Genomic DNA, 25,244 nt, shown 5'->3' on the forward strand with positions numbered 1-25,244 from the left:
TGAATTGAAAACCTTGTAGAAGTCCATTTTTACATATATTTTCTTTCCCAAAACCAAACTGTATGTAAGGGGTGCTTTATGTGTCCTCCAAATAACGTTGTTTGATCAACTATAACATACATCCATGTTACACTCTATCGAAACGAGTTTTAGGAAATAACAAACATTTACAAAATTTTGAATTCAAATTAAAATTACAACCGCCACTGCGCACGTCAATTTGACTTCTACTGTCACTTTCAATCTTGTGCATGCTGTAAGTCTTGCTGTAAGATTGATTTTTCAAAATGACCGTTTGCTTGACGAATTGCCTGTGAAACAATCCATTCTGTATCATGGCAAGAGTGGAAACACTTAAATGGTTTTCATTCGGAATTTCCATCACGTTAAAAGATACAGTATAGTAATAAGTTTTATGATGTTTTTATTTCGTTTAATACACAACTGTCGTACAGGGTAACACATTGATTTACGCTCGGCAATTCGCTAGAATTGAAAATAAACTAAACAAACGATGTCCTTAAGGGTCGATTTTGAATTTTTATATGCTAATTTTTAATCGCTGTATGGAAAACAAAATTTACTAAACGTTCCTCAACATCCGCTGCACTGGTTTACTGTTTCAAAAAAATTTGCAACCTAAATGGAAGAAAATGAAAATGCCTCAGCCAATGAGAGTGGGGAGGAGCGCATTTGTGGAAGGCAACAGGTTGTTTTATTTTCACCTCTACACTTTATGTTCACTATGTTATACCTACACAACATCATCGAAACCAGCGCGCGCTAAACTAACTTAACTAAACTATATTTTATCATACATTGAATTTGTAGTCGTTTTTTTATTTTGTTTCTCATAGAAAGGGGAGCAGGCACGTTGATTTACTGAAAAAAAAATTACTTCCGATCACACACAAACACACACATCTTCTTATCGCAAACCAATCTTTGCGGGGAGGAGGCTCTTCTAAAAATTGAAGAACCACTTTCGTCTCTACGTCACATTATGTGTTGTATGCAGTCATTTTTATTTTCATTAACAAACTATTTACATGTAAGAGAATCTCTTTGAATGCTCAATAATGGGTATGTTTTCTTGTAGACCAAGAAAAACTAAACGCTTTCTACACTCTTCGGTACGATTGAAAAGTGAACATAAAAACAAATTTATAAAAAAAGGAAAACTGAAATCAAGCTCAAGGACAAGCTTCTCTTCGGTTGGAGAAAACTTCAAATCAGGTCCATGAAATGTGGTGCCTCTTTGTATTAACAATTGTGTCTCTCTGTAGCGCGCATGTTTATATACTCCATTACAAGCTAATTCTACCCTACCATGTCTAGATATTTATAAAAAAAAACTAGAGAAAAAGGCGTGCAGAGAAAATGATCATTACACCGCTTCGCTACTATCGCCTTCTTGCACTGAATAAAGCACTGAGTTGTCAAAGGCGCCGGTTGTATGTTTCCGATCGTTTCGTTCTAACAGTCCTTTCGCGTTGTGAACCTTGCCACTTTGCTAATCTGCTTAGATGTCTACATGCTTCTTACACGATTAATTTATGGCAAATACAAAAACACAGAGAGTCCACACCATGCCCAAAGCCGGGCGAACGCGAACGTTTCGAAGGAAGAACGTTGTGAAAACAGAAGCAGGATATGAGACGATGGAAGAAAACAGTACCAGAGAGAAGAGAATTGATAGAGAGAGAGAGAGATAGTTTGGAAGAGAGATATGAAAACGAACCGCATGGGGATGACTATTTACAAACGAAACCTGCCAGTTTTGCCAAAACACAACTTTTCATTCCTTCGATTCACGCGTTCACATCCGGCGTTGGATGCGGCAGGGAAATAAATAAGGCTCCAGTTGAAAGGAACGTTTCATTTGACCACCACCACAACCAACCGAAAGGTGGGAGAGGTGGTGGTGTCTTAACCCTTTCTGTCTGCTTCTTTCTGTGTGCCTTCTTAAACTATCTTAATCGTACAGTCCGTCTCGAGCTTGACGAGCGTCTTCTTGACCCGCAGCGCGGTTAACCGGACGGCCGGGCTCGGGTGCCAGCATTCCTGCATAATCTTGGATAATACTACCAAAATGTCCTCATCCTGCCACCGCAGCGGTATTGGCGGACGGACGCCCTTCACGCACACTACCGCGTACATGTCCTCGAAGCTCGGATCCGTTGGGACCACATCCTGGTACGGGAGGGCGTAGTCTTCGCACGTGGTCGTATTCTTCGCCCCGCGGACGGTCGTTATGCAACGGCGAGCCATCTCCCAGAACACCAGACCGACCGAGTACATGTCGGCCATCTTGAAAGCATCGAAGGACTTCAGGTCAAGCGTTTCGCTCAGCACTTCCGGCGCCATATAGCGGCGCGTTCCGACGCGCGTGTTCGGTGCGATCTGGATCTCGTTCGATTCACTCGTGTACTTCACCGCCAGCCCAAAGTCGGCGATCGCGCACTGTCCGTTGCGTTTGACCAGGATGTTCTTGCTCTTGATGTCGCGGTGAGCGATCGAGGGTTTGCCCGGGGTTCCGAAAATTTCCGTGTGCAGATGCGCTACGCCGGATGACAGTGAGTGTGCCAACGTTTTCAGCATGTGTGGATTGAGGACGCGCTTCTGTAGGTAATCGTGCAGCGAGCCGAGTTCGTGATAGTCCGTGATCAGAAGCATCTGCGTCCAGGAGCCCGTTCCCTTGATGTCAGCGGCGATGAATCCGAGAATGTTTTCGTTGCGCATCAGCACCGTTTGATAGATCTCCGTCTCCCGGAACCAGGACGCTTCCTCGGTGGTGAAGAAAATCTTCACCGCCACCTTCTCGTCGCGCCACTTTGCCAGCCACACCTCACCGTATCGTCCCTTGCCCACCGAATGCACCATCTGAATCTGTTTGGCAATGGTACGCTGTACAAGCAGGGGCAATCCGGATCCACTGCCACTACTCTGCTCCACGAGGTCCGCGATCGGTAGGTGTCCGTTGGTCGTGTTATACAGTGAGTTCATCAGGTAGGCTGGCTTCCGCTTCTCACGCCTCCGGTACACGCAGTACACGATGAACACAACCACCACGAACACGGTCGAGCAGATGACGACGGACGTGAGGAGGGCAATCTGGTGTACACTGTTGGCGTCCACCTTGGGCGGGTCCGGTGTCGTCGTCGTGCGCGGATTGTACTCGAGATGCAGGTCGCGGTTGCACATGTCCTTGTTGTCACAGCAGACGATACTCTTCCCGTGTATCTGTGGTGACATCGTTCCGACTTTACACTACAAAGAAAATAAAACGGGACAAACGGATTAGGATTCGGTTTGAGAGCGAAAAGTTCGTTGTGTCTACCAACCTGTAGCAAACCGCCGCCCTGTTCCGGTGACATGCATCCGTGGCTCCACTCGGGAACCAGCTGTTTCGTCTCCTCATCCATAACCTCCTCCACAGAGGCAAAGCAGGATCCGCCTGGTCGCGTTTCGCACGTTCCGTTCTGTACATTGTCTGGGCAGTGATGTTCGCAGTAACATTGAAGTACGCGTGCTGTAAAGTGAAGAGAAACAAACGAATGTTAAAATTGCGAGCTTTATTATGTTTTGTTATGCACAGAAATTAAATGTAAAACGTAAAGCAAAAGTGAGAAGCTTCCCTATGTCCCAAATCTCCCATCCAACGGATTCATTTTCTCCTCCGGCCTAATCAGCCTACTTGATCTAATAATTTGTGTTTGTATTATGTTTTGGCGTAGTTGAGTAGGCTGGACACAAATCAGCGAAACATTTAAAAACTGTACTGTATCAGTTTTAATCGACGCAAAGGTAGGTATCGACTTTTCGATATCGTAATGTTTGCGATCTTTTCGTGATTTATCGAGCCGATAATGTTGCGGCAAAATAAACCCATTAGTCAACACCCCATTAAAATCGGCCAATTCCCTGGCGTAATAGGACTGCACAATGAAGGGATTGATTCGGCAGTTGGGTCGGCTGTCAAAAAAAAAACGGGAAATGAAACTGCGAACGATGGATCGAATTTTAATCCCTTTCGTCGAAAACACGCCACCAACAACGAACGAGGGCTAGGTACGCACCACCGTTGGGAAGGGGGGTGACAGACTTCTTTTGCGCCGGAGGTATATTGGAGAATAGTTTTCCAGGTGGGTCTTCGCCTCAAAGTCGTCGCGTCGGAAAAGAGTCGTCTGATGTGATTCGGGGGTGCAATAAATCTTGCCCGACTTAACTCGTCTCTCGGTGTCGGCACCCGATGGGTGTTTGAGTTTTCGGGATTCGGGTAAAATTCTTCCTTTCGTGAGCAAAAGATTAAGGTCAGGTACGGTTGAGCTTTGTCCTGGAGTAGAACACTTCGGTGGCGACATAACAAACTGCACGGTACTTCGTTCCTCCTCGAATTGAACTCCAAAACAAGGGGCTTGTAGCTTGTCCGGCTTAATCAACACAACAACAACTCAGAGGCTTTTTTCCCGCTGGCTGGTTCTTGCAAGTTCATTACCGACCAGTTAGTTAGTTCCGAGATAAGAACACTCTGCCTTTGGCGTTATCATTATCAACCCCGGTACTCCTCGGTGGCCATGCGCTAAGCCGTGTGTACTGATATCAAGCGGATCTTCTCTCGCTTAAGACCCCAGAGAGTGCATGATATATCCCCTGGGAGGGCACGTGCAAAATGCATCGAAATTTTCCGTTCGAGCCCCCCGCCCCTTGCTTTGCGGACGACGACGAAGGTTTATAGCAAAACAAACGCCACATTAATCCTTCGCTCAGGTGATCATTGCGCACGTACGATGCGAAGGAAGTCGTGACCAGATGATTCGCGCACGGAGGAAACACAAAGCGGATACGGTAGCTCTTCGTCTGCTGTGTTTAACACGCCGGTTCGCGAATTTAAGCGGCACCGAGCGTTGCGTGCCTTAGTTCTTCTTCTCCTACTCGAGTGTACGGTGGTCGTCTTTCAACAGGCATGTTCGAAGCGGGCAAACATGTAAATTATACCGTCCCGACAACGAACAACAACGGGGAGAAAATATGACACTTTTTTGTGGCTGGATGGATTCATGGAAAGGGGCCGAGGATCCGCGAGTTCGCGAAGATCATCTTGAAGGTGCGAAACGCACCGTAGGGAAACACACGGATGACGCAATGTAGTAGCAGTGTGTGGGGACCGGTCCAATGGCCAAGACCATGTCCTACATTAATTTCCATGACCAAAACAAGCCCCGTTTCTTTCCCCTCTGCCTGCAAACCCCCTCCGGATGAAGATGTTCGTTCGTTTACCCCGAGAATAAGCATGAGATGGATTACATGGTTCGGAGCAGGAAGAAGTCTTTTTCACGACGGGATCAACTTAGCCAACTCTGACTGATCAGAGTAGGCAGTTGTGAGCCCATCCTTTTTATTGCAGACTCTGAATGGTGCGCTATCTGTACCTCGCGCCGAGGAACGGCTTTGCGATTTGTACCTCCATTGAAAATGGTCTTGCACGACCCGGTCCCGGATGAAATCTGTCGGGAAGTACCCGATCGATCATCTGGTGACAAGTGCCAGGGTACTGACGCCAGCCGGCCGGGGTCTTTCTTGGCCAACCGATCCGCCACGTCCCGACAGATAGACACATTTTACGGGCGTGTCTTATTGTTGATGCCGCCAAATCAGTGCCTTCGAATTGGCGCCCGAAAGATAGTTTGTTCGTTCGCTTTACAGAGGGCCCTATTTTCACAAACTTTCTTGCAGGTGTCCACAACCCAAACCTAGCCTCACCTAGGATCTGTTTCGTTTTCGCTTCTGCGTATCACATTTCACCATCTACCAACAATAAGGGGCGATCAATCAATGCGAATAATCACGTTACGGGAAAGGTGCGTAGGGTTTTTCGGGCTGCCCTCCAAAGGTGGCCATCAGTAATGGTTCCCTCGGGTTCGGCTCGTAATGAAGCGCATCCACCAGTGTCATTTCACGGTTGTTGCAAACAGAGCTACTCGGTGGAATCGGTCTCAAAAATCTCGTACAACGTTGTCACACGTTTGTGTGTGACAAGTGATAAGTTTATCAGCGATGGGAAGAGTGTGTTGAACAAAATGAACACTCCACTCCAATACCAGGGGAGCCCGCGGACCTTCCAGCCTTGTCGGTGGTTTATCATCGCGAGAGTACACACCTGGACCTAGAAACCCTATATAGAAAAAGGGCCCTCCTATCGGCAGGCCTAGGTCTGCCAGTTGTCATGTGTGTTTGTGTACCGCTGATGTCCACCAGCGGTGGCATACTGAGCCCGATGGCCCAGATAAGAACCACCGGGCATGGAAAACATGACTATAAAAACGATAATGAACTCCTCGAGTACCGGTTTATAGTTGATACTGTAGTTCAATTCGTTGCCGGCTACTTTTGGACGCTGTTCTATATTTGGGGAACCAACTAAACGACGTCGACCAATCGAGGGCGGATTCCGTATGGATTTCCATCGGATGCTCCGTGCTGGGGATCTGGATTGCCTCACTAACACTTTCCACCATTTCCGCACGGGCTGCACTTTCCAGTTTCCTCGACCTTTTTTTTCCCTGGACCTCACGTTACCTCATCGCCCGGAAAGAAATTCCCTTGCTCCGTAAGAAAGCAGGCAGCAGTACGGGGGGGTAGTAGGAAATGCCGGCGGAGGGGGAAGAAGATAAACAAAAATATTATTTATATATTCTTCTCCATTCTCCCTTACGTCACACATGGGACGCGCGCGTTGTTTTGGATAGCGCAACACCTCACACACGAACGCGGTAGCATAAATGCAACATGGTAAACGCATTCTACCAATACCATCGACCATCGGTTCTATCGGGCAAACAAACAAACGATCCGTAGAGTAGTTTTATGGAGAGTTAAAAAGAACGAACGTTCGGGAGCGTGCATCAGCAGATGAAGCAGCGGGACAAATAAAATTGTTTGGAAGAGAAGGCAAAAATAACACGATGGAATGACAATGCAAATTGAAAATGATGTTATTATTGCCCGGCTGTGCCCGTGATAAGGCCAGGGAGCATTACGTATCTTGCCCCCCCCCGTGACAAACTCACTTGCGTCAATGCTAAGCTGACATTAAACGAAAGATGCTGCCTTCCCAATACGATTACTCACAGCTGAGTTCGCTAAACGACGTTCATTGTTTTGATTTGACGTCGATAGGATTGTGCAAATGATTTCTTAAATCGGGGTTGATTCGATTGACAGCAGCTGGAAGCACACAAAAAAGTCGTAGCATCTGGAACAACGAGGAGGAAATCATCTGTCGTGGCTCACTTTAGGATGGGAATTAATTCCCTAAAGCCTCCTATGCATCCAACCTAATCAGGACAGACTCTTCTCCATCGTCCGTCACCTGCGCGCTTGTTGTTTGACAGGCAGAGATGTCAAGAGATCAGTGCGGAGGAGGCTGCGCGTTTGCCGAGCTCAGCAAGCCGTACGTCAAACAAGACACTGGCCAGCTTAATTGTTGACACACGTAGGACACAGGAGAAAAAAAATGGAAAGGAAAGAAAACACCTCGATAGAAACGGCCAAACAAACCTCGCCTTCGCTTACATTTAGGACCGATTGAAGATGTTGTAAAGAATAAATAAAAACACACGTACGTAAAAAACGCAGAACCCGGGGTCGCGAGTATTTGTTCGTGAGTGACGTTTGCGCATGTCATTCCAGCCGTCCGAGGACAATATCCATCCGAGCTGCGGGTAAACAATTTTAGAGAACCCGAGGCCCTATTTCTGCCACCTTCACATTCTCCAGAATCCCGAGGGAGGACTGGTTTCCCGACGCAGCCACCGGAGAGAACGAATGTGAGACGAGTCGGCCAGGCATTGTGTTACCATGGAGATAGAGACCGTTTTATACCCTCCCGCTTTCCATAGCCCGTGTGGCCGGGTGTGGCATGATGGTCGGAGTGTTGGCGAAAGAAATCTTATCTACCATAAATTATCTACATGGCTTCGGATATAACCCAGCCCCGCGGGGGAAAGGGTCCGTCGTGTCCGTGTTCGTCCTACCCCCAAGGTTCATTTTTATTTTTTAATGGGATTCTGGCATCGGCCGATGTCTGTCTGGGTTTTTAGTTTGGTGGTTCAACTTTTCCGTTGGTTCGTGCTGCTGGATGGATGACAAACAGTGTGTCCACTCGTCCATCAGAATTTGCATAACAAAACACACGTACAAACACACACACACACAGTCTGGCTGGATCTCCTTCTTACTTCTGTTACCCTCGCTTTCTTGTCCTCGGAGCGTTGGAGCAGAAGAAATACAAGGGAAGCAAAAAGGGAAAAATAACAGCGTCAACAGCATCACCACGTCATCTCGCTTTCGAGCTTACCGTGAAGCAGAACAAATGTCATGGAAGATGGAAAAAACGGCCCGCTACGAACCATTTGTTGTTTGCGTTTATCGTTTCGAATCTTTCCCCCAAAACATGAAACCATAACGGACGGCGATGATGCATCAGTTTTCAAACTTTTCGAAGAATAATAGTTCTGATACTGTGCAGCACGGGGTGAGGGGTGGAAAGGGATTACAGCGTTTTTTTCCCAAAGGCTCGTTAATTTTTCTTGTCGATGATCATGATGATTCCTGAGGGGTGTACAATGATCCTTATTGTTGTTGTGGGTGCACGGAGAATAGTGGTACTTTTTGAAAAGACCAAGTTAGATTTAAAATGAATGAAAAGACATATTAAAAGTTCATTGAAACACGCACCCATACGTTTCTTGCAAACGAAAAGTTAAAGAAATATTTAAACAGCTGAAGAAGCACAAATTTTCTTCGAGACGTCAAGGCAGAGGCATCAACGACGCATCGAACCGTTTCCGTTTGTCACTTCAATGCTGCCGAGAGTGATTTGTTGGACCGTATTTTCTACTACATTGTGACACTTTGTAGTTCGCCAGACACATCATCGTCGTCGTCGTCGTCGTCGATGTCTGTTCTTGTTATCCGTTTTATTTTTCTCGCTAGAGGGGCGTCGTTTTCCGCAGCATCCGACAACGACTACGACGACGACGACGATGACGACGACGTGGCATCCCAAACCATCCTCTATTAATATATCCTGCAGTCAGCGGGCGGTTCGGTTCTTCCTCCCTCGGTGCACGCGCACGGCACAGACAGCAGGGCGCAACAAATGACACGCGAGGACACGAGAGCACCGTGTGACGAACATCACGTCACGGGCGAGTGGACATGCCTCACCCTCCCCCCTCTCGCAAAACTCCCACACGTACGCAGAAAAGTCGCTGCGCATAACTCAGTGCAAACGATGGCAACGACGTTGGGGGAGATGAAATGCCGCTACCGCTGGATGACATTTGTCAAGCTAACACAGAACCAAGTGCTGGCTGTTTGGTGTTTGGCGAGCGCAGGGCAAAAGATCAATATTTGCCTCGCTGCGAAGCTGCAACGGAACTTGCTTGTCATGCTTTGGCCACCCCCTCCGTTCTTGTGCACTTCCATCTCTGACAGCGCACTTCCCTTTCCTGTTCCTGTGCGCTGTGTGTGTGTGTGTTGCACTCTCGTGCATCATTGAGATTTAATGGCCGATGTGAGGAGTTGATGAATGTTTGAGGGGGAGGCGAAGGAAAATCCAATCATTTCAATGTGTTTTGATTTCTCGTGCGATGAGATATATTCGATCCAACACGATTTCCGGCAGACCATATTTCTATTTATTAGCTGAATGGTAGTAAAACTTGAAACCAGAGAAGAAAAAAAAAGAAGCAAGCCAGAAAATACTGCCGAGGACGTGGAGACATCGATCCCTCGAGCATGCCTCGGGTCTTGTTTCCCACCCGCTGCGTCGAGTCGACACGATGTGAACAACAAACCGTCAAGATTGAAGTTTTTCGATCAATCACACTCGGACCCGGGAATGGAAACGGGGGAAAGAAGGCCGAAAGATTGAGTGAGAGGAAGACCCCCCGCCGAAGAACTCCGTCTTGCTTGGAAGTGTTGTGTTGTTCCCCGGCTCCGATCCCTCCCCTCCTCCATCCATCTTCTGATCACTATCCAAATGTCCATTAAAATCGATTCTCGCAAATGTCGAAATTCGCCTTTGTGCCACCATTTCGATCACCTCCACCCATCAGCAGACTTCAGCTTGACACCGACACTGTCTCTATCGTCGCCGGGATCGATATTAGCATATTTACTCCATATCCGTATCGGCCTGACTCATCGGGATCGACGGGGAAACGCGATCGCGGTGATCTCGAGAGTGCCGATCGACTCGGAACTGCGTTGTCGTCGGTTTTTCGGAATGAATGAATCAGTTTTCGCCGAGTTCCGCAAATTTCTGCTCTGCAAGGCAAAGAACACATAGTGTCACCGATCTTTTTATAGCAAATCAAAACATTCCCATAAAAGTCCATTTTTACGACTACATGACTAAAACGCCGAAGGAACGGTATGCCACGAGATCGTAGTAGCTTTTGGTTGAATCGCTCTGGGAGTAATCGGAAATATTAACCATCCAGCAGCAGAATGGACTATCTTGTTGGCTAGCATCGCCGGATCGGGAAAGGTCAAGCACGGAATCGATTTCAAAACAAGCATGAATCATTGGCATTAAATTCTTCAATTAATTTAAACTAATTTTCTTCCTTCATTTGTACCTTATCTTTAAATCCAATGGTTCAAAACAACTCCCAAAGCCAAGCATGGAACCGTCGAGTTCAACATACTCCGGTAGCGACACTTCGTGTTACATCTGTACCGCTTGAGGGTTGGCAAAAAAAATTAAGGTCGATGTTTCATAACCCGATGAGCGCACGCAATGCCACAAGCGGACGAGAAAGACACACTCAATGAACATGCTAATTTTACAAGACATATGGAAGCTACAGCGAGGCTAAGAAACGGTTCTCCTGTTCTGCTGTACTTGTACTTCCTGCCCTCTGCCGACATCCCACTCGACATGTCCAGAGACCATACGATGGCGAACCAACACAGAGATGGCCGCGAACAGCGAATGGTCGTCTTTCTTGTCCACTTGGAGCTCTGATTGTCAGCTCCGGTTCTCATATGTGCGCGCTAACGTAGTTAACGAAATCCAATTTGTACCAACCGAGTACTAGCGCGAACCGTATGTACGTACGTAGTAGCCGCCCCGGCAAGTTTGTGACAGATTACGGTACACACTCTCCACTGGTCCTGGTCCTGGGAGCTGTCGTAAGATTCGGAAGCTTTGACGTCAGCTGTGAAGACTGGCCTAGAGTGTAGGGCACATGACTAAAACAAACGTGCCGTGTGTGCGTGTGTCTGTTTTTGCTGACGTAGAAAAGATGTAGTTCGAAGGAACTCCAAGCAATCGGGAGTTGAACGAGCGAATGTGACCTCCCGCCGCACGCTTAACGGCTTTCAGAGGCACGTGCGCCGCAGGACATACCTTCTAATGTAACTTCCTTTTAGAGGCACAAATTTCGAGTTACTATTTACGAACGCTGTCCTCTCTCTCTGATATCTGTCATCGGCCAGCAAGGCCCGTTAAGGAAAGTTGGCCCATGCTGTGCGCTCTAAACCCAAACCGAACGGTTTAAAAACCAGAAGCCCTTGGAAGAGAGCCCCCCATTGGACACCAGACATAATCGGACTCCCCCACGGGTTCCGGCCACGGGTATGGCCACCGGGTTTCGCAGCACATCTGTGCTTCGGGAAATGCTGATTGATACCACGGCGGAACAGCCGGATGTGCTCGTGTGGGTGATTAGTGAGTGATAAATCAAAACCATATGGTCCTTCTTGTGTTGTGTTTCGACCTTAACAAAAACACATGTTCATCGGCTCGAATGTGTGTACTGGCAAACATACATCCGAGTCTCTCTCTCTCGCTTCCTCGATGTGTGCGGTGTTACACATAAAATGTTGATCGATTACTGGCAACATGGCGCGCACTGCAGAAGGCTCAAACTCCCCCCATTTCCCACTACCTTCAGAGTCCTCCTACAATACAACAGGGCGGGCGTGCGTCCGTCGTGTCCGTGATCTCATCTCTGTAACGGTTCATTTTATTTTAGATCGGTTTTTGCCTACTATCCCGCTGCCCCTTTCCACACACCTACAACACGCCTCCCTGATTACGGCGATCAAGATCCATAAGAGCACGGGGTGACTTCCACAGCTTGAAAATCGACCCAGCATCCGGCGCACCAAAAGGCGTCGATCCGATCGTTGATCGATCTCGAGGAGGAAGAAAAGAAAAAATCCCTCCCCGGGCCAGACTGTTCGGCTTTATGGAGGTCGCGAGTGGGAGGAAAAAGATAATTTGAATAAACCATTTCCTCCGCGCCCCCTCCACACGGTCCGCTGCGGAGAGAACCGAGGAACCGAGGCTAATGGTTATGCGCGCAATATGGTGTGTGCTGCGTTGTGGTGCTGTTATGGCGCACGAATCGATCATTCGATACGGGAAGGAAAAGATCACAGTAGGCGCACAAAAGCACGATCGATCTTAGCAGGAGGGCAGTCTATTTGCGCCAGTTTTTCCCGGTGCAATATTTATGTAGGCAGCATTATTATAATTGTTCCGCCGCATTAGAGATACCACGCCGCCGCCTCCTCCCCGTGCTTTGCCTTTGGTCGTAGGTTTTTTATTTCGTTTCGTATCTTGCCGAGATGAAATATTCAACATCACGAAGCACATGCCGGGCGTGTGCTCGTTATTATGCATGCCAATTTGGGGGGTTTAGATGAGGGGCCTAAAAGAAAAACCGAAAGAAACAGAACCGAACCAAATGAACCACCCTCTATTCTTGGGGCTTGATTTTATACGCTTCGCTTTTACACTTGAGTAGATATAATTACAGTTGTGCAGTTCATTCCAATCGAAGAATATAAGTTAGGAATCTTTTTCGCACCGTAAAGCCTAGAATTCCATCAAAGAGATACAAGTTCGCCCCATAAAGATTGAATAGCAAAGCCCCTCAAAAGGTCTTTAGACAAAACTCACGTCACAGATCATCCATTCCCGGTGATCATAGACTTATTTTCCAAATCCTCACGTCCTATATCACAATATTCATCACAACTGAATGGCTTATTTAGGGCAGACATGCTAATTGTTACGGCAAACATTTCGAACCTATTGATATATCGCTCAAATTGAAGTGATAAATGGGAGCACAACATTTTTTCGCCGTATCGGTGAAGGGCCAAGGGAACATAAGCTGAAACATTTGGAGCAAGCGTCGCTTTATTTACTTTCCAATCTAAGCCGATCGAAGAAGGATGAATGTTCATGGTTGCGGTCTTGCACACGGAAACGATCTTGTTAAATGTTGGCTTTTGAGACGAGAGCTAACAACTTGCAACAACATGATTTAAAAAAGGGATCGCTTGTTTGGTTAAGTCATTATTTTCGATTTTCCCACAACCATCAAAGTTTCATCTTCATTAGTGAGGACGCTGGTTGCCACAATGCGAAAGGACATTTTTCATGGAATAAATCTGACCTTTTGTCATCCACGAAAAGGGATAACTCTCTGGAAAAAGAGCTAGAACACATGCATGTACTTAGAGAGATCCTAACAGAGTACGCCATCTGCTTTCGCTACGAACCCGATCCGCGATTGTCTGCGCCAAGACGGAACCGGTCTTATCTTCAGCGTTCCCCCCACCACTGAAAAGGCAACCACTCCCTCGCACCAGAAGCGTCGGAAATATGTTGCGAATGCACACCATACCAGATACACTCCGCGGGCTACCGGGACTCATAAATTTCAATCAATTTCAAACGGCACCCGACGGGTTCCTTCCTTCCTTTCCCTCCCCCAACTTCTGGCCACAGACTAGCCCATGCTGCTGTTGCTCTCGGTCGTGTCCCAAAACGGGCTCCGCCGCGGCCAGCAACAATTGGTGTCAATTAATCATTTCGATCAACCGAAAATGAATACTATAAATGATACATTCGCGGGGGAGGGAAGAAGGCCAGGCGGAGGAAACAAATGCTTACGGTCTACAAAACTTAAAAAGCGGAAAAAACAACCGTCGCCAGGAACCGGTTCGAAACGAACCTCGCAAAGCATTTTTATCATCGCCACTCAACCACTGATTCATAAAACTGTAGCGTCGCGAACGTTTGGCTTCGGGATTCGCTGTTTACCAACCCCGAGACAAGGGTTGGCCTTCATCCTGTAGGGGGTTGAGAAAAAAAAAACCCACTGATAAACAGACGTTCCTCGAATGTCAAGGAGAAATATGCCGATTAAATTCTATTGCCTTCTATTTCTAGTGGATGCCATGCCTTCGTAGGAAACCTCTTGCCAGTACATCTTGTGTTCAGGATGATTCAAAACCTCCCTGCGATGCTACAATAGAAGGGATCCGGAATTAAACAGCTATTAATATCTTATTAACACTATTAAGCTAAATGTAGCCGAAACCCGAATGGCGGAGAATCCATCCACCGTATCCTGGATTACGCCTGGAAGCATGAAGCAGACCAAATTAAACACACAATCAAGCGAACGGCGAGGAAATATAATAGCAGGAAGTAAATCTATCGACCCCGGGGCGTAAACCGACGCGTGCTCGGAGGGATTCCGACCGGAGAGCAAAAGAAGAAAAAAAAACCCAAAACCTCACATTCGCGCGATCGTGATCTTGGCTCGCGAGTAGATCGCGAAAACAGCGAAACAGAGGAGGGAAAGATCGCTCCAACGGCCAACGATACTACTACCGTCTCGAGATGGCCGCACCACTACCAACGGAGGGAACTCCAACCCATCGGGGGCAACACAAACGGTAGCAATGCCATTGCCAGTGAAACAAAACGAAAAAAAAGTAAAATAATCCACGGACCAAACGAACCAATTGATTATAATCTATAATTTCCACACCCTGCGCGACACCCTTTCGCGGGCGCCCTTCCGGATCCTGCAACCCGTTTTCCATTAGCGTGCACGTCAAGTCCCTCAACGTCAGACGGCTTTACCGCTGTGTGCGTTTTCTTCCCGGCTTGTCTTTCGCTGTTTGCGTGAGGAGATTCCCGCGAGAAAAGATCGCCAACACAAAAAAACCCGCCGGCGGTTCTTTTATCTCCAGCCATTGGAAGTGATCTTGAAATGGGGGAAGAAAAACGTTCCTAAGCAGAACAGGATATCAATCATAACATCCATTGGGGTGAACGAGAGAGAGAAGGACAGGCAAGAAGAGAGTCTTGAAATTAATCGCGTTCCAGTTGTGGAGCTTCATTAGACTAGATCAATCTCAATGTTCCACTCCGCGAGCATCGTTGTGTTGAGATCGTTTTCGCTCAACATCATCTCTTCACATCCTCCGAACGCGAAGGAAAGATGCTGGCGATCGACATAAACGCACACAAAGCCATTTTTATGCTCGCTCCACGTACTCAAGACGACCTTCTCAAAACACTAACAACAGAGAGAGAGAGAGAGAGCGAGTGGATTCTCATTTGAAAGCCAAACATCGGCACATATGTTTATAATTGTCTTAAGAACCCTTCGCTTCCTTCTTTCTCGCTTCACAATCCATCATTCATCTTCACACCCGCCGGGGGTTTTTTGTTTTTGATTGTCCCATCATTCTCCTTCCCTCTCTCCCCTGGTCTGGTTTTGGGCCTGTCTTTGTCTTTTCCGTCGTTCACGATCGCGATCTTCAACCGCGTACACAGTTCGTTTCGTTTGCCTACCAGGCAAGATTGTTGGACGCACGCGGCCGGTTTTCAACTGTTTCAAAATTCCCTCCCCCTTTCCTTTTGCTACACGTGTGTTTCCCGCGTTTTTATGAGCACAAACTCATACAAACGCTGGCACAGATGGGAGGGAAAATCGTGCATCATATGATCGTCGGCAGAAATAAAGGGATCCATCCAAATGTACAAATGGAAGATTAGCAGCCACCGTTTGCGACGAATCAGATAAGTGGTTTTTCCCTAAAATTCTGTTTTGGATGAAAACAAACATGATTAACTTAGTATTGACAGAGCATTTAATGCATCTAAAGAATGTCTTACAAAGCATTTCGATAGCGTGAAACCAGATTCTGATAGATCTCCAAACTGGATGGTATTTCCTGTCTCCAACCTGTTAATAGCTTGAGTAGAAACGAACTAACTGTACTAATCGATACCAACACTTGTCCGGAAATCACCAGATGCGCAAAGCATTACAAACAATGTGCGGCCATCATCCAACACCGTAATCACGCGGGCTTCATCTTTAGCATAGCGTCGACGCAGGGACGCAGGGCTGGTGTGCAGTTGTTTAAAACTAATATAAATAAACCATCCCCCGTTCCGCCTTACGCCAGCCATTGCGTCAACTCCACAGCAACTACAGAATGCACTCGAACGCCAAGAGCGATGGCGTTGCATGCGCATGCGGGTCGATGATTGATGCGAAAACGCGCGAACCATCGAACAGGATAAGAGAAGAAAGCATCATCCAACGGCAAGCAAAAAGGGAGGGGTTGGTGCCCGGTGCACTGCATTCGTCAAACGGCATAAATCGGCTAACAGTGCAGAAGAGTGCCGTGGTCTTGTGCAGCGGGAAAAACGGAGCGCGGGTCCATAATTAGCGGCAGCGAAACATGATCGCACTTTTGCCGGCATTAATTTGCCATCGCGAGACCATCGGGAAAAGGAAGTGGGTGTGGATGGACCTAGATTGAACGACAGCAATTCATTCTGCGTTCTTCTTCCTTCGTCCGCTGAAGATCGTGATCGCTAAAACGACAGAGGATAGGAGAAGTAAATGGTTCGAATGCACTCGCCAATCTCCGCACACCACTACCCGCATCCATGGCACGTGCAATTAAATGAGCAGTGGATGAATTATTTAATTAAAAGCACGACCGGTCAGGTAGCTCGATCTGTTGGTCCGTTAAACCTGTGCCATTGGACGGTATGACGGGTCTGATGAGGTTATTGGAATGGTATTCCTTCCCCTTTTTGTAGCCGAATTTAAAATAAAAGATACAAAAAGAGTCTACTAAATACACCAACAATCTGTCGGCAAGTGCCTCAGACAAACACTCAAGCAAAAAACAACCCTTCCTTTGTCGCATCCTTTAGATTATGAATACTTAAAAATGTCCACCACATCATTATTCTCCCCCCGAACGGACGAGTCTTTTGCATTCATTTCGAGACGCTTCCGCCTCGGAGCGTCGGAGGTTTCCTCCCTTTTTAAAAGCATACAAATACGTTTCGTGCCACCACTAAAAGGTCCATCCTAAGATGAAGAGCCAAGCGGGCTAGCCTTGCTCGAGTTTTATCACTTTATGGGCTCATAATAATCTACCGACCGTGTAATTTATGGGACAGTATTATTGAAATTGAAATCAAACGCGCAAAAGACGCGAAGATACGCCGCGACACACGCTCCGCTCTATGGCCTAAAACAAATTCGTCCGCTTCTTGTCGCGTGTGCGTGGCGGCGTTCCGAAAGGCTGCCTGCGGCCGAAAATAAACTTTCGATGAATTTGAATACGCCTCGGCGGAGCTCAGGACGAGGAGTCCGTTGAAGCTCTAGCTAATAAATTGAGTCTGATTTGAGAGTGCACCAGTTTAGTCAACCTCTTTGGATGTCAAGAAGAATGTGAAGGTCTTGCGCAGAATTGCTTCAATCGTCGGTTCGCTTTAGCTAATTCAAATTAGAAAACTCGACAGACGAAGAATGTGACGATCTTCTTTCGACCGCGACACACGGCTGAGGGAAAGTTGAAATGCCAACTTGAAGAACGAGAAAACCATCCTTCGAGAGCGTGTGTGGGAGTGTGTGTGTGTGTGTGTGTGTGTGTGTGTGTGTGTGTGTGTGTGTACGTGTTGAGCATGCAGACAAAACCGGATGGCGGTGCACAAAGCCATATGTACGGATGCAAATCAGAAGAAAACTCCCTCCCTCGGCCTCGGCCTCGGCAGGCAGAGCGCGCCGCGATATGATGGCTTTCGTGTATCGGAGCGGTTTCATTCATAAAATTTCCTCCACTCGAGCTCGAGCTCGGGGATTCGCGTGTCTTGGCAAACCCAACACACGAGCGGAGTTTCTTCTCCTCTTCGGCGGCTTCGTTTAGTCACCGGTCGTAAAATGCACCACCGTTGTATTGGGTCGGTCATCGGAAGGACGGAGGGGGCCATTGAGGCACCGTAGTGCATTACATTTTGCCAAGTGCGACGACTGCATCGAGTCATCGTTCGCGCACGATCATCCGACGGAAGAGGAACCCTCGGACGATGACAAAATAAAAACAGCTGCAAACGGGGACTGCGGAGAGGCTGAGGCGAGCAAGATGATGCACTATTTTTGAAAGCAAACCTCCCCAACCACCCCGTGTTGCGCAACGCTCAACTTGAAAGAAATCTCCGTCGTCTCACAGAACGTACCCCACGCGAAGATCGCAAAAAAAAAACGTTGTGAATCATTGCGTGGGTGTGTGTTGATCAACATTGCAAAAGGTATTTCAAAAGCATCTGACTTCCTCGAGATCTAATCTTCGCTCTAGTCTGACTCGGGTATTTTTACATTCTTTTCACGAGAATTTGTGGGAATGAAATCAGCGACGAACAACTGTTAGATAATCGGTGGGATTCACTACTGAATCATTAAATTGAATCAACAGATATTCGTCAACGGGTGAACGATTTAGAATGGAATGTTCATCCACTGATGCTCGGTCCGAGAGGTTTTGTCTGTTTTGCTCGGCTATGTACCCCTAGACCGAATGTTGGAAATGATAACAGCACAACTCCCTTTAATCGGAGCTACGACGACGATTGACGATGATGTCATGATGCCAACGGCAGGCAAGGGCCCTCCTCCTTCTTGTACCCTCGACGGCCTCGCGCGTCCAAAAGGGTTGCCTCGTGCCACTTCCGGTTTGGTTGAATGATTGACTGTGCGGAATGCTTCAATAGATCCGCTTTCAAGCTTCGGTTCGCGAATAGCAGGCAAGAGAGTTTACATGTTCTTCGTGATGGATTTGTGGTCTTCTGTTCCGTTACTCCAACGCTGCAACACATTCCTACGAATGCTTGTCACCTTTCTTATCGTAATTGATGAGCAAACCCCCTTTGCGGAGGTGTTTTGTTGCGCCAAACCCTTCCTTGTTGTCTGAGAGCTGTCCTTAATAACAAATCGTGTCAACATACCTGAAATGGGAAAAAGTGGAAGAGAAGAAAACACAAACCATTAGTCCGGGCGGGTATTTGCTTTCGATGGGAAAAGAGTGTTCAATGGATACAGCTGTGAGTAATTTAGTTTTATGTTGCCTAATGATGTTGGGTCCCGGCTCGTAAGAGCGCGGTGCTTGTTGAGTGAAAAACGTCCCGAAAGGTTCCCCCTTTTTTAATTTCTTTTCCCATGGTAGAGGACGGGGTTTTCCGCCAGTGCCGTACGTAGGTGCTAATGGATGCATCAAATAGATAAAAGTCAACCACTCAACCCAAAAGGCACACACACACACACAGAAACACGAACAAACCCGATGATCGGTTGTTGATCTACGGAAAGATCTCCTCCGAATGGACGGAATAATCGCTAGGCTCAAAAGGCTCTCGAGTAGGTAGTGGATATGGTATATTAGTGCATGTTCGGTGGTGCTTCCGACATAGCTAGAGTGAGTGAACCCACTCATAATTTACATCCTCTGCACCTTTTCACCCAGGCCAAGCATAATTTTCGTTGAATTTACTCATTTATTTAGCACGCCAGTGGATGTTACGGTCCTTCACCACGAAGAGCCCGATGACGCCTACGTAGAGGTAATAATGCGGAGGAGGCTCATCCCCGAAGTCCTACGGGATATACGGGACGGTGAATTTTAGACACCGTACGGCGGCCAACGCACTGCTAACGAAGTGACGACCGTATCGACAACACTGTTAAGCTGACACGAACCGGAGGAGAGAAAGACTTCGTGCGGATCGAATCGGTTCCAAACCGGAAATGCACTGCCACTACTGGATCTTGGTCGCGGGGGCGTTTCCCATCGGTACGGATCGGCACGACACGACGAAAGCGGAGGCGCTCGTGCCAAAAACGGATCATGCCCTGCGGGGTCGACCATGAGCATGAATAAATGATGCCCCCACGTTGCATCGTCGATCATCGGATTGGAGAAAGGGTGTTGTAGAGCTTCCCTCGAAGCAACGGTTGAGCTGACATTTCCACCGTTGGTTAACCCTCGGCATACATCGGAGGGCCTGCTTGATTCGCTCCATTCGCGATATTAATAACAGCCGCAGGAGTAATAATAATAATCCTTGCGCGGGAGTCGCGGAGGCGATCAACATAAAACATGAGGATGATGAAGAAGATAAACGGTTTGCAGCCTCAAGCACAAAAAGGAGAGAGAGCAGGAAGAGATATAGAAACGCATGGCGTGAGCTATGAATAATCGCATGCAGCTGCATCCCGGAGCCGAAGGAAGACGGGTTCGAGGCGAGGGATAGAAAAGCATAATAATTTTCGATCTCGAAACCAACGGTTTTCGCTTCTGGTAAAGACCGGGGGGTGGTGGTCGGTGTTTGCGAGCTGATTATGGAAATCGAAGTCAGCTTATAGGAATAGTTGTGGAGGTAAAGGCCTCGCCCACGATCGTTTGTTCGATCGACTATTTATGTTGACAACGGAATATGTCTCTCCCGGCCCGGCCAGGAAATGCTTCTTGCAATGTAGAGGCTTAGGTATTGCCTATTGCAGCAGTCCGGAAGTGAGTCTCCAACTGAATTCTTCTGAAAACGAGGTCGCTGTTCAGGTCGATCTTATTCCCTCCCGAACACTACCGTGCTCTTCAAAAGTTGAACATTGCCTCCCGTCCTACGATCTTGGTTTTGAAACGCACAGTAAATCATTTCAGCCAGCCTGAACGAGCGAACTGCGGGCGAATGGTAAACTACTAGCCTACAGAATTCGATACATTTCGTAACACATCGTAAAACAACACACGCACACACAATGTCTCGTCGACCGGCTCCGCGACTTCCTCTGCGTTGTATTTTCCCTTCAGAATCGGTGCTCCTCCGGATCCGAAAACCATAAACAATTTTTCGAACCCGGCGCGCACGATTGCACGCATTTTCATGTTGCTCTCCGAACAAACAGACGGCTGTGGTAAAGGATAATTAAATTTACTTGACCCTTTTCTATCTCACCGTGCGTTGAAGAAGAATTTAATAAAACGTGTGCATATATTTTTGCCCGCATCTCCCGAGGGGGTCTTCTTCGGTGTTTAACGTAAACGACTTTTTCTTTGGCGAAACTTTGCTCCCACCGATTAGAAGCCCGACGTCTGCGTGGAATCCTCCTGTAAGAAGGTTGCGATCGCACGTCCGAAAGAAGCCACCGATAAGCAAACCATCATTGCACGAAAAAGGGGGTTGGGAACCGTTGCCGGGTCCGGGAGATTATGCCACGGGTAGAAAAAAAAAATAAACATTGATAGCGCCTGGAAGGCGAATTGTCCATTTTATTAACTTATTTTATTATTGTTTTCATTGGCATCATCTTTTTTTTTCGACGTTTTCGGCGCACAAGTTCCGCGTGAGTGGGTCGGTTCATCACTCAAAACATTCGCCTTGCGGACTCAAACAAGACAAAACGCCCGATTGCACGGCCGATGCGTTTCAAAGGATTTGATTTCTACCTCTCGTCCTAATCAGGAGCTGTCTGTCACAGATTTGCGCAAATTAGCTGATGAAGCGTAGTCGCGGCGTTACCGTTTTTCTCGCGGATTTGTCGTTCGTCTATCTTGCTGGAGTTTTCTTTTCCTTTTGTTCTAATGTCCATGCCCGTTTGTTTTGTTTTTACGCCTCAAGGAGGTTGGACTGGGACCTTTCATGAATTATTCGACAACTGACAAATGAAAAGGAATGGGAATCACAGTAGGCTACAATTACCATCGCCTTGTATACTTTGTTAGTAAGCAGGTTCGAAAGATCACATTAAGCTTAGTGTGCAATTTGAATCTGCATTTTAATGCACGGAAATATCTCTTCTACACTTGTCAAGTGCATTTATTCTACAAATAATCCACTCCCACTATGTTAACGCTCGTTTCAATAAATTAATAAACTAAATTATATATATCCAGAACAAGAAGATCGTTTGATGAAAAAGATGAATGTAACAACTCATTTCAACGCATGCGAAGACGAATTCACTCAAATGATCCACAAAATCCCGTACAATCATCGAAAAAAGAGTTATGATGATTGCACCAAATTACTCATTTACAGCATCGATAAATTATTCATCATTCGTACGAGAGTGGTAAAGTGAACCGACCAAAACGAACGAAGAAATTTGGCGATCGAGAAACCCACCACCAGAACCCATGAATATCCGACCGAGATCCAACGCCTGTCGAAGTGATATTTTCGCCCCCAAGAAGCCTTTCACCTCGAGTTATTTTTCGGGCTGTTGTTTTTTTTTTGTTCGTTTGTGTATCCCACCAACGCACGGCGAAGTTGCTTGAATTTCGGAATTAAACCAAATAATAATTTACCACACATTCCGTTACCGGACCGGGAACCATATGGTCGTCGGCCACGTTCCTTCCAATGATACAATCAACAAGGGGGCTGTTGAAAACATGATCGTGCCGTACCCTCCGACGCACGCCATGTATGGCCAAAAAGTGAAGCATTCTGTTTTTTTTAGTGATTTTAATCCATTTTGATGGTGACTTGTGCCAAAACCCATTCCGCTGTCCATAAAGCGTTTTTTATTCGTGTATCAATTTTTGCAATGACAAAACAAGACAAACCAATTTTTAAAAATGCATACGCAGATATGGATTGTTTTTCTTTTTCTCGAACGATTACATTTCATCAACAAGGGGAGAGTGCTAATATGGAAGTGTAAACTACAGACGGGTTGGTTTGTTTGTACTTTCCGGAGGGAATTTATAATCTTTTTTTTATTTCTTCCTGGCCCAAATGGAAGGAAACTCCCCCAGCGATGATCTGTTCGACATCCGGTGACAACGCAAATACACGATCGTTTCGTGGTTGACCAGTTCGTTCTAATCTGGGATTGTTTTTTCACGTGAAATTTAATTTATGTACATGTTTATCTTGTCGAATCCGGGGCACATTCCGGGGCCGGACATTTGGTACCGCCAAAGACGAAACTTTCGTGCAAAACCTATTGCTTCAAATTTTGCTCCGTGTGTGATACATGTTCGTGGGTTTTTTCTCCGTTCCAGCTGGATGCCAGATGTGTCCCGGGAAAATCAAACAACACGGCAAAGACGGTAAAAGGCACGATTCTGGGGGTTCATATTTACTCGGAGATGAAAGGAAGGTTTATCCAAAGAAAATATTTGTATGCCTCCCAGGGGCACGCGAAACTCAACAGGTGGTTGGGATGAATGCTAACTTTTTCCTAGTCGAAAGGAGTAATAAGATAAACTTATAAGTCATACCGGTGGTGCTCGAAGATAATTGAAGTGATTGCAGGAGAAAAGGAAAAAGAAATAAATGTTCAAATAAGACATGCAACATCAACCGTTAATTGTAGCAATTAGCTGCTGGCAGCATTGCACACGCAGATCGGTGGGTGAATTAGCTTTAGCTGCACGTTCCAGTCCGTCGAGTCATTGCCACGTGTCTAAAATCCGGTTCTCCGACCGCGATGAGCAATTTATTACCGGGGGAAACATTTTACACCTCTTCGAAAAACCTACCGCGGTAGCCCTTCGACTCGAAACAGACGTAGGTAAGTAATGATTCAAATTTCAAGAAAGAAATAAAAAAAGCCGTACGAACGATCGTTCTGACTGGCAACATCAAATTCGAATAATTTGAATTTCAAATCAACTTTAGTATGCTCGAACTTATGCTTACTTTTTGTCCATCACAGAACGACAAACGAAGGTTGAACATAGAAGAATTCCGCTGATCTGCAAGTGATAACCACTTTACACTATGGCAATCTTTAACACCGGTGTTTCGTTACAGAATAGCAACCTGAAGCCAGGATGGACTGAAAAGCAACGAAAGCCGAGAAATATCTTCCTGAAACCGACTCGAGGGTTTGATGCATAAATCATCCTAAGCTCCACTAGTTTCGTCTTAACTTTTAGAAGAACCCATCGAACACCAGGGTTTGAACATCGCTTCGGGTTCTAGTTGGTACATGTTGAATAGAATCATATGGCCAACGTCGTCCGCAGAAGGACTTCCCTCCTCTAAGGGCCTTTGTGCCCTTTTCAATTTGACTTTATTGCAGGGTTTACGTTTCGGGATCGATTTCTTCCCGATCCCGGAGGAGGAAAGACGATGCGGACGAGAAATTTAACACCCGTAACACCCGGCTACAAGAAGATCGACCTGAACACAAAAAGGACGACTTGTAACGGGAGGAGGATCCATCCGTTTTTCTAATTTATTAGGAAACGCATCCTTATAATTGGAACTGGAAGAGAGGCAAGAAAACCAAGGCATTCGGGGAGGGACAACACGAACACCACCGTGGCACTTTGGTTTGTGTTCGTTTACAAGTTTCCCAATTGCTATTCCTCGAGGCCTGAGGGTTTAAGGATGAATAATTTTTGCACCGACAAGGAAAGGAAAAACGACAGCCACGAAATACGAGCGCGTAGAGCTATTTCAAAATGCATTCCGTCGCGCAGGAAAGTCGAAAGAAGTGCACAATTTTACAACTAGCAGCCATTTTTTGGCTTTTGAAGCGATCGAATTTCGAACGCCGAAGGACACCCCCGGAGGAGGACCAAGGCGCGTCTTCAGGAATGCCGAGGCGTTTCTGTCGTCGCGCGGTTCGTGGGACAAACGGAACGAGAAATAACTTCTTGCTCGAGGACCCGCTTTTTCCTGGGCGTCATTTGTATTTATTTTTTTTCACCCGCTGCAAGAGGCATTCATCTGTTTTCGCACCATTTCTGGTGCAGGCCACAATTGGAAAAACGCGCTGCGTCGCAAGGCAGAGGCCAAGTTGCCAATTTCTCTTCTATCCATCCTTCCTTTTCCTGCCGTTTGCTTTTATTTTTCACTCGCAGTATTCTTCTTCAGTTTTGCCTGCCGGGTCCAAAGAACCGAAAGCATCGACGTTATGCGCTCGGCTGCATGCAGCATCGTCGTCGTCGTCATGCACATTTGTCTTTCTTCGCACCATCGTTTTATGTGCTCTCCGTCGGCCGTTTTTCTGCACACGGCGGGACGCTGAAGAAACGGTTTTCTCTTGGGCAGATTTTCAAGGCCGAAACCGAACAGGAAACCTGAGCCACCGAAG

The 25,244-nt window shown here is 46.9% G+C and overlaps 1 protein-coding gene across 2 annotated transcripts in view; it reads right to left on the bottom strand.

The window, feature by feature from the left end:
* Nucleotides 1–1,794: 1,794 nt before the first annotated feature.
* LOC131282528 (bone morphogenetic protein receptor type-1B) overlaps nt 1,795–25,244 on the bottom strand; it is a 41,310-nt gene continuing 17,860 nt past the window's right edge. For both annotated transcript variants that reach the window (XM_058312021.1, XM_058312020.1), the window contains exons 2-3: nt 3,345–3,532; nt 1,795–3,270 (exon numbers count right to left, since the gene is read on the bottom strand). In XM_058312021.1, the coding sequence (XP_058168004.1) occupies nt 1,966–3,270; nt 3,345–3,425 (1,386 nt within the window). In that variant the 5' untranslated portion in view covers nt 3,426–3,532 and the 3' untranslated portion in view covers nt 1,795–1,965. The remainder of the gene's footprint in view (nt 3,271–3,344; nt 3,533–25,244) is intronic.

Source organism: Anopheles ziemanni, chromosome 2 (assembly GCF_943734765.1).
Source record: "Anopheles ziemanni chromosome 2, idAnoZiCoDA_A2_x.2, whole genome shotgun sequence".
Taxonomy (NCBI): domain Eukaryota; kingdom Metazoa; phylum Arthropoda; class Insecta; order Diptera; family Culicidae; genus Anopheles; species Anopheles ziemanni.